General features: G+C 39.1%; 1 protein-coding gene across 1 annotated transcript in view; it reads right to left on the bottom strand.

Annotated features, from left to right (window-relative positions):
• The window catches only part of Adarb2 (adenosine deaminase, RNA specific B2 (inactive)), a 223,631-nt gene extending 213,292 nt beyond the window's left edge, over positions 1-10,339 (bottom strand). Inside the window, exons 1-3 of the mRNA XM_004641286.1 lie at positions 10,249-10,339; positions 10,020-10,092; positions 8,994-9,091 (exon numbers count right to left, since the gene is read on the bottom strand). Of these exons, the coding sequence (XP_004641343.1) occupies positions 8,994-9,091; positions 10,020-10,092; positions 10,249-10,339 (262 nt within the window). The remainder of the gene's footprint in view (positions 1-8,993; positions 9,092-10,019; positions 10,093-10,248) is intronic.
• Positions 10,340-10,693: the final 354 nt, after the last annotated feature.

Genomic DNA, 10,693 nt, shown 5'->3' with positions numbered 1-10,693 from the left:
TTTCATGGATGGCTAGTGATGTGGAGCATTTTTCCATATATTTATTCGCTTCTTTATTGATTTATTTTTCTATCTTTACATGTTTGTCTTGCCAACCCCTCATCTCCCTGTGTTTCATGAGGCATGTATTGAAGCCCAGCAGAACAACATTTCCCCTGGTTCCAAGGCCACCAAAAGAAGCAAAAAGAATAGAATCACGAATCATTTTTGATTTAAGGAAAAGGGAGCACTTAAATTTAGAGCTGGATTAACATTTAGAAGAAAAATTAAATGGGGTTTTCACAAATATTCAATTATAGTGTACTCATAAAGAAATGTTATCAGGGTTAGGTAAACCTGGGAGTAGACAATGACAAGGAACACTTTCTTCATGTGAAAAGCGTCCTTTCCAACTCTGTGCCCACTGAGTAGAATACAGGGTAGTAACTTTTCAGTTTTAGCTTAACAGTTTTTCTGGTCTATTTAAATAAAGAAGGCAAATTGTACAATATCATAATCTCTTCCATTGTGAGCCGAGTAGATAAATGTGTTGCATGGCCTCAAGCATACACCTCAGTTCTAGGGCTAGCAGGAAGGAATGGCTAATAACATGGATTAACACACTTTGAACTGTGATGAAATAGCTTGAAAATGCCAATAGAATGGAATGAAAGTACGAGGCAACAACTTTCAGAAGTTGGATAGGAGGTTGTGGGTGAGTATTATCTCTTAGGAAATGGGAACACATGAGATGAGTCTTGTTGTCATCCAAACTCCCTTTCTGGAAGCATCTTCTAGTAGTAAAAAGTGGACCCAGGAAGAAATTGAAATGTTGACAGTTTAAAGCTGAAAAGATCAAAGTTTGAGCCACCAAAGTGACTCAGTTGGAGAACAGAAGGAAGTGGAATACAGAAGGCCAGGGTTCTAGAAGGTTCTATGCAGTTCTCTGATGTGTTTGGTTAAGAATAGGCTACATGTGAGCAAAGGGAGCATCTATGAATATGTGAGTGTGGCTGCTGGAGACCCAAAGACAGGATTCAGAAGGCTGAACAGTGCTGAAATCAGGCATTCCTGTTAGTCAGAATGAAGACACTTCACCAAGGACTTAATAGTCAGTTGTGATTTAGAAATGTCATGATTCATGAGTAGGGATACTCTAGCTTGGAGTAAAGAGTACTTTAAATATATTTCACAAGTAACTTGAACAAATTTTAAAATGATTAAGCTAATTGACTAGTAATAAACTTTCCACCAGAAAAAGTGAAGAAACACTGAAAAATCCAGATTCTCTACAGCATAGTCTCCTCATTGTCTCTCAAATAATAGTAATAATAATATTGATATGCATACAACAGGGCAGGAAGAAATATATTTGATATAAAAAGATGCAATAAGAGGGCTGGCCAAATAGCTCAGTGGATTAAAATGCCTGCAAGCAGGCACAGGGGAAGGGGGTTCAATCCCTGGGTCTATCGTGCTGGCCCCGCCCCTGGGATATACTGAGATGGCAATTGAGACTGGGGATGGTGGTACCTATAATCCTAGCTCTTGGGAAGCTCTAAACAGGTGGATCACTATGAGTCCGATCTAGTAGTGAGACCCTGAACACCCTGTAGATCCTTCTCTAAAATACACAAAAAAAAAGAAAGAAAGAAAAAAAGCAGTGATATTGAAATTAGCAAATAAAGACTTTAAATAGAAGTTGTAAGTATGTTTAAGAATTTAAAGGAAAGGGGCCGGAGAGATGGCTCAGTGGAATAAGCACTTCCCTGGCAAACGCATAGGGCCTGAGTTCAATCCCCAGTTCAGAAAAAAAAAAAAAAAAGAGTTTAAAGGAAGGGCTATCCAGGGTTTGATCTCCTGTCTCGGGACTGAGCCAGCAATTGAGACTGGGTGTGGTGACATGTGTCTATAATCCCAGCTCTTGGGAGGCTGAAAACAGGAGAATCACTATGAGTCCAATCTAGTAGTGAGACCCTGTAGACACTATACTAAATTAAAAAAAAAAAAGAAATTAAAGGAAAATATGGAAGATGGAAGAGATGGGGAATCTTGGTAGAGAAATGGAAACTCTAAAAAGGGAACAAATGCAATTTTCAAGATAAAACTACTGTAATAAAAGGAAAGTTGCACTGGATCAATTTAACATTAGTTTGGTCCTTTTAGAGGAGAACAAAACTGAAAGACGTGTGTGTGTGTGTGTGTGTGTGTGTGTGTGTGTGTGTGTGTTTATGTGTGCTGGGGTTCAAGAAAGAAGGGAAGCTGGAGTTCAGGATAGAGTGAGAAAAACTATCAAGGAGGACAGATATTTGAAGTATCCATTTAGAAATTTAAAATATGTTTAGAAACATGAAATCACAGATCTAAGTAATTAATCAGTAACAAGCAGAATAAACCCAGGGAAAATTGTAGCAAGGAATATCCTAGTCAAATTGTTGGGGAAAAAAAGATAAGGAAACTTTCTAAATAGCCAGATAAAGAAGACATCATGTGTTTTATGAGAATGACGACTACTTAAATTTCACTAAAAGGCTATTACAGTTTAAAAAATGGTGCCAATATATTGTAATGTTTATTGTATATTTATAAGATATATTGAAAGAAGAATGTAATGCTCGGGATCAAGTCAATACAATCAGTAATTATTGTATGTGTTTTTCTTTGTTCATGAGGCAGCAGGTTATGATTAGATAATTTCAATACTTTAACTTTGGCCACTAAAAATAATGCACAGATATGGCTAAACAGTTTGCAAAGGAGGTAAAATAAAATACTGAAAGTGGATGATTCATTAAAAAAGGCAACAAAGGACAAACAGAAGACATATAAACTGAACAGAAAATAAATCAGCAATATCATCAACTTACAGGCAAACATAATAATCACACTGAATGTAAATGGATTAAGTTCTCCAATTAAAATGCCAAGATATTCAGTTTGGGCTAAAGAACAAAACCTGTTTGATGCCCATAAGAAATGTACTTCAAATATAAAGATGTAGATGGGTTAAAAATTAAGGTATGGAAAAAAGGTATACCATGAAAATACTAATAAGTTGGAAGGGTTATATTAACAGTTGACATGGCAAATTTCATAATACAGAAAACTGGCAGAAAAATTTAAAAGTATCATAATAAGCAAGCAATTAAGAAGACAATCTCAGAAGTGCATATGCTTAGGATTTCCAGCAATATGATTCAGAAACCAGCAACAAATGTAGGCATAGACAAATACACAGTTACCGCAATTTCAGTACACTCCTTTAATAACTGATAGAGGAGGTAGTAAGAAGAAGAAAAGAATAACATTTAAAGCAACAGCAATTTAATTTAAGTGGAATGTATAGAACATTCCAATCAATGAGAATAGACTACATTATTTTCCTGTCCACCTGGGTCATTCACTAAGATGACCTATATATTTGTAAAAATAACATTTCTCAATAAATTTTATTATTTGTTTAGTACAGGATCTCTCTGCAGCTCAGACTTGTAGTGACACCCCTGTTTCAGCCTCCCCAGTGATAGGACTACAGGTGTGCACCATCATGCCCAGTTTCCATGGCCTGCCTGGTGAGCCCGGGATTCCTGGTCTGGCATGCATGTGATGCCAGAGGTCAAACCAGGGTCCTTGTATTTGCTAGGCAGGCGCTTATACCACCAATCTCTCCCTAGCCAATACATTTTAAATAATTAAAATCATAAAAGTATATTTTGTGACCATAATATAATACATTAAGAATATGCAATAAAAACATTGCTAACAAATTTCTATATATTCAAAAATCAAGTATCATCATTTTAAGTGATCAAGGGTCCAAACAAAAATCACATGGAAAATTAAAACTTTCGTTCTCAATGGCAACGAAAGCACAGTATGTTACAAAAGGAGAGTTCAGGGACTGTGACCATTACTTCTGATGTCAACTTCATTGGATTAAGAGTTGCCAAGCAGATCAGTAAAGCAGCATCTGGGTGTGCCTGGGTGGGGCATGAAGGCATGACCATGGGCACTGCATGTGTCTCTCCACCTCTCCACACTGTTCCTCTTTTCTCTTCCCTGGTCACTTCTGTTCTGCCATGACCTTCCATTAGGATAGTTCTACTTGGAAGTAGTCAAGTATGTATTAAATCTCCTGCAACTGTGAGCTAAATTAAATCTCTTTTCCTTGCGGGTGTTGGGTATTGTGTCTCAGCACTGGGAGAGCTCACTAATACAGAAGGGGATTTATTGCTCTATATAATTTAAGAGAAGATGCTCAACATCAACTACCTAGATTTGTACTCAATCTAAATAAAAAGAAAACACATTAAATCTAAAGTAGTTAGGTGGAAAAAAAGTTAAGAGTTAATAAAGCAGGAATTGGGAAAGCAATAGGGGGGAAAAGACCCTGAGAAAGCCCAAACCTTGGTTCTTTGGAAAGAACTGTTTTGTCAAACTGCAAGTTAGACTGATCATGTCCATTCAACATTGTACCTGAGGTGCTGGCTAACAAATAAAATGGGAGAAAAGTCATAGTGATTAGAAAGAAACATATATTTTTAAAAATTTTCTGAATGTGCTTGTATACCTAGAACCACTGGAATGACTAAGTGAATTTATGAAGGTCACTAGATGCAACTCTAATATGCAAAACTCTGTGTCCTTTGTAGCAGTAATGAGAAGTTGGAAAATAAAATTAAAGAAATAATGCTGTTATCATAAAATACTTAGGAATAATTTTTAGGAAAAATAGGTATGCAAAATCCACACTCATTTAAAAATATAGCTAACAGGGAAGATCTAAATAAATGAAAGATAAACTATATTCACAGAATGAAAGACTCATTATTGTTACAACATTCATTGCCTCCAAATTTAGACTCAATGCAACCTCAACCAACGTTTCAGTAGGATTTTTATTGACATTGAAGGATAATATTAGAGTTTGTGGAGTCTATATGGAAATATAAGAGAGAACTCTGACTAACACATGATGAAATCATTAAGCATCCTTTGGTGCATGCATATGTAAGTTACATGGAGAACTTACTCATGTGAAATAAAACATATGCTATACATTGTAATAAAAATGATAACTGTTAAAATATCTAGAATTTGGTTTTACAGTCTGCCTCCTAAAATGCACTAAATATTTTATAGGGTATGTTATTTTAAAAATATAGGAATTGAGTGCTTTGCTTCTGTCCTTATTTCCAAAGTGGAAAGTGAGGTTTTGTACTGCTGCATTTCGCTTTTGTAGCCACACACGTCTCCACATCTAGTGCAGCTCTCTGGAAAGAAGGGTGACAGTTGGAGTCCACAGAACTCTGTTGGTGCCCTTTGGCTACAATACTTCAGCCTCCTTTACAAGTTCCCTTCTTATGTTTTCCTTTGGCCAAAACATACTCTGACAGATGGCCTCCCTCAAGCTTGACCCACTTTCTTGCATAACTGTGTATTCTATGTATGTCTTTAAATGTTTGCTGTATCTTCCTAAGCACTAATGCACATCAGTATGAACAGGTGGGCTACCCTGGGAATCGAGGAAATAATTAACCTCCACACAGACAGGAGAAAAGAACAGCAGTTTGGAGTAAAGGTAAAGCATTTAACTCATATGTTTTCAAAAACATAGATTTTTCAAATACTATTTTCAAGCTCCTTTCCTATGAGCCATAAGAGACCACTCAGCCAACTTGAAAAAGACTCTCACACTGAGTTTCATAAGACACAAGAATATTGATTCTTTTTGGTGGTGGTGATAGGGTGTGAATCTGTTCTAACAGTTTCAGAGATGGATAAAACTCAGAGTTTCGGTCCTGAAAGCATCTGAATGACCAATGTAGTCTAGTGCAGTAGCACAGGTCTATACAATCCAGGTACTCATGAAGCAGAGGCTGGAATGTTTTAAGTTTGAGTCCAGTCTGGGCAATTAAGTGAGACCCTCTTCTCCTAAAAAAATAGTAAAAAGGGGATGAAGGTATGGCTCAGTGTGAAGGTTTTGAGTCTGATCCTTAGTACTGCAAAACCAATCAACCAAGTAACCAAGCAAGAAATCAAGCAACAAGGAGACCAGCCTGCAGCGTTGGTGACCTACTATCACAGGCTCAGTTGTGTATCTCCAGATTTAATTTGTTGAAGTCCTAACCTGTAGCCCCTCAGAATGTGGCTGAGTTTGGAGACAAGATAAAATGAAGTCCTTAGGTTAGGCCCTAATGAAATCTGGCTGAGGTCCTTATTACAAGAAGAGGAGGTTTGGACACAAACATCCAGAAGGTCAGGTGTGGATACAGAGAGCAGGTGGACAGCTGCAAGTGAAGGAAGAGGCCCTGGAAGGAACAAACTAACTCTGCCCACAGTTGGACCTCAAACTTCCAGACTCCAGAATTATGAGGTAACAAATCTCTTATTTAACCTGACTGACTTGTGGCACTTTGTGGTGGCAGCACTAGCAAACTAGTATACTTATTCAACAGATATTTATTAACTGCAAATAATTGCACAGCTGAAGATAATTTTGGACACGGGTGCTGTGATGGAATAATGAAGAAAGCCCTTACCAAATAATTGCTAGAATATCTGGGAAGTTGATCTCATACTCTGCCTTTTAAAAATCAAATATTTTATAAAATAGATTATTTCTAAAATAATTGAACGCTATGGTCTGCCCATATACATAAAAAATTAACAGCGTATTCTTTGTTTCAATACTGGGCCACATTAGAGGAAAATCTTGACTAGATGATGACAGTCGTGCTGTGAGCAGTTTCCAAGGCAGGGCATCATTCTCAGCTTGAAGTGTGTATCACATTCCAGCTCACTCTGGCTTATTTTTGGAAATAAGGAAAAAGCCTAAACACAAACAAGCACATGCCAGATTGTTCCATGCACTCCTCCAGATGTGAGTTTGGGCACAGACAGTGATGGTCTGACAAGTGATTGACAGGGGAAGGTGAATCTTCACAAGCCAGTATATTTAAATTAAGAAAAAATGCTCAAGGTGTGTGTTCACACTTCACTTAGATGCATAGCTTTCCAAATGATTTGCCAGGGCATTCTGCAGCTTTGCAGAGTTTGAAACAATTTCCTCATTCTACCTTCCATTTGGGAATGGATGCTTATAGAAATCAGATGACTTCATTCTCTGCATTTGAGTTCTGCTTCCTCAGTGAACTTTGAGGTGTGGGTGCTGCCATGGGCTCCCTTACTTTGCTGTTGGGATACAGGTCATGCAGGATAACTCAGAGCTCTAGGCCTGGCCTTGTAGTCACTCAGCAATGACATGAATGTCTAATGTCCTCTTTCTTTTTTATTTTTTTTTCTTAAATTTTTCCATTTATTTATGTGTGTGTGTGTGTGTGTGTGTGGCCAGCTCAGCCCACCAGGGGGCGGAGCTGGCTGGCATGTGGTGCTGGGGGATTGAACCGTGGTCCCTGTGCTTTGCTAAGCTTGTTTTAAGTAGGTGCTTTAGACCACTGAGCCATCTCACCAGCCCTAATGTCTTCTTTCTTTGAGGTGTCTGACTTTTCTAGAGCAGTGAGGGGTGATGTGTTGAGGAGAGAAGGCCAGAGCTCACCTGGGATGCCATGCAAGCCCTGACAGCTGACTAGAGTCAGGTAGCACCTTTGGCAGATTTTCCTCCTCTAAGCTCAATAAAATAGAAGCTCTCTGAAGTTATTCCTTTGGCAAATGCCTCCTGAATCTATCCCCACCTGTTCACTGGCTGGACAGCTCATTTGTTTATACTAGCAACTGAATTCTGGAATTACAGACAGGAAAGTTTTTACACAGGCTGCAGTATATTTCTCAAATTAGGCATGTTCTTGCTTTACTTAACTCTGTAGCCACACACTCACCCTGAAACAAGCACACAGACAACCTTGTGGCTTAGAAATTGTCTCTTGTCCTAATTATATGTTGCTGCAGGACATCTTGCAGCTTTTCTCTTCCTTTGTGCTTTGTATTTGTTGGCTCTTATTGAGACCTAGGACAGAGTTCCTGTCAGTTCCAAAGAGTCTGAGCTTTTGAGAACAACTTTAAATCTCACAGCTTCAGTGGATCCACCTCTGCTACCATAAGCAGTTATTTCCACTGGGTGGAGGTGGCATTGGCTGGATTTGAAGAAACTCTTGGTCAGAGAGAGAGAGAGAGCAGGTGGCTAAGTGCTCTAGCAGTAGATTAAATTGTGCAGGATGTTGAGGCTGGGATCAAGAGCCTTTATTTCTCAGTTGGCTCTGAGGATGAGGAAATGTATGACAAAGTCTTTAAGAGATAACTAAACTGTGCTTCTGGTCAGGAATGCTGATAATCAGCTCAGGGAGAGAAGTTCCAGTGAAATACAAATCAAACCTTACAAATCTGCCTAGCTCGTGTGAGGAGTACAGCTGGTGAACTTTAATCTATGGTGGACAAAATTCTGTACAGTAAGTGTTAATCCTATATAAATTTTGAATTTCTTGTCCTTAGGTGTATTTTTCTTATAGTGCTTTCTGTTAGTTCTTTATGAGTTCTTCACATTTTTCTGACTTTTTGTGGAGTCATGTAATACCTAAATTCTTTTACTTTATAATTTTTATATTATTTACATTTTATAAAAACATTGCCCTAGTAAGTTTTCTCTGGACAGACACCTCCTGGCTTTCCTAGGTACAAGTTTCAACCTAAACCATCACTTACACTGGGGAACGGGCAGCTTCACCAACGGTCAGTCCCTGACCTGGAGACTTACAAGGGTGTTCCTGTAATGTACTGAACATCACTCCCAAAGTAGGTGTCTGAGATACAAGTTACTGCTGCAGACTGGAGCTCAGGCTGTGACCCACATCTGCTGTCTGTCTCTTCCTAGCACTCTGTGTCTCCATCCCTGGCACCAGAGCGGTGCAGAGTGGGCCCATCCCAGAACTTGGGGGAGGGAGCCTGCTGTTTGCTGGGGCCAGTGTGGGTGTTGTGCTTCAGTTTCTTTCAGTGTGCATCACATATCCAGTTTTTCACTTGGGTGTGGATTTCAGACTATGACCTGACACTGTACTCACCGGTGAGCAGCACCTGCACTGCCTTACTCAGCATGCGTTCTGGGGACACAGCTGTGTTCCATGGTATGTCCCAGTTTGTCTGGTCGTTCTGGTGTGATCTTTAATAATATCACTTCAAATTACATGTGTCCCACTTTGGAAGATAAAGTATAGGATCATCTTACTTATGAACAAAGGTTTCATTTGAAGGTGGCTAGCCTCAGGGCAACTGTACGCTTTCATCCTGGCTCCCTTCTGATTCCAAAGCCAAACATTTCGCTTCATACTAGACATCTTATCTGATTGTTTTTAGGCATTTCTGATTCCACCTGCTCAAAACTGAGTGAGTGTCTCTAACATGTCCAGTATTTCTTTGACCCACTTAATACCTCCTACCTAGGGTCTAAATTAGAAACCCTTGAGTTACTTCCACTTATCTATTTTCCTCACTCCATGTGTTAAATGGGTTACCCAGTTCTCTAGAGTGTACCTTCTGGTCATTTCTTAGTTCCACAACCAGTTATCTCCACATTTTCTCTCCTGTGGGTTTTTGCAATAGTCTTCAATCTATTATGCTTGTAGGTTATGCAGAAATTATTGGATAAGAGCGAGTCCTTGGAATTACACATATTCTGGGGGAAGTCAAATGTAGACACCAACCAGAGAAGAACCAGAGCAAGGTCCTGACAGATTCTATTGGCTGCAAAATTTTGCAGAGACTGACCTTGCAGGCCTCAGAAAACCATCAGAGAATGAAGCACTGCCGATAGCTATGAGACTTGCATTCTACAAAGACCATCACTTGCACTTCTAAGGGGCCAAGAACTCACAGATGAGGAAATTCCTTCTCCTTAGTGGCGGGGGCCCACACAGCTAGTGGACTCCCTGGGCCATGACCAGCAGGAAGCGGTCCTTTTTGAACTTCTGCTCAAAGATCTTGCATGACAGCTGCTGGTGATTTCTTAATATAATATGTAACATGGAAGCCAAAATTTCAGCCCCAATACAAATGAGTGACCATGGCTTTCTTCCTTAAGTGCCTCATACCTGAGACTCTTTGGTGGTGTTGAATGTGAACCACTACTGAACTCTCCACTTTCTACATGTCCAGTCCTGATGACTGTTTGGTAGAAAAACACCAAGGTCATAATGAAACTAGAGTCATTCCTGCTCCTTGTCTCATCCTTTGATTCTTTTCAACAAAATACTGTACCTCACACTTGTCTGTTGTGTATATACCCAAAGTACTTAGTTATTTTCTCTCTGTACCATTTACCTCCTGGATCTTCCCTCCATGAGGGCTGAGGCATGGGCTTGACTGCTTGTTCTGATGGTTTGGGTTCCAATCCACTCACAAGCTGGACCATCCTACCCCATTTGCCTGTCTCCCTTTATTGATGTTTCCTCATTTATAAAGCACAGATCATCATTTGCACCATGAGATCATCATGAAATTAAATGACATGAAATGCAACATAGCACCTGGCATTTGACATGCACTCAATACGTGTTGTCAGTGATTAGCTTGATACACTTATTAAGTGATTAATCTCATTACATCTCACAGGATGCACTGACTCTTGTACTTGTTAGGCTTTCCATAGATATTTTTTAAGATGCACATTGCTTAAGGCAATTGAATAGTGTTTCTTTTTATCTCATTTTCTAATATTGATTTTATGAAGATATTGAACTGAGCTCATTTAAAAACTAGTCATGAG

This window comes from Octodon degus, unplaced genomic scaffold (assembly GCF_000260255.1).
Source record: "Octodon degus isolate 3935 unplaced genomic scaffold, OctDeg1.0 scaffold00133, whole genome shotgun sequence".
NCBI classification, from domain to species: Eukaryota; Metazoa; Chordata; class Mammalia; order Rodentia; family Octodontidae; genus Octodon; species Octodon degus.
The sequence above is the reverse complement of the archived record's forward strand: the minus strand, read 5'-3'. Positions and strand labels throughout refer to the sequence as shown.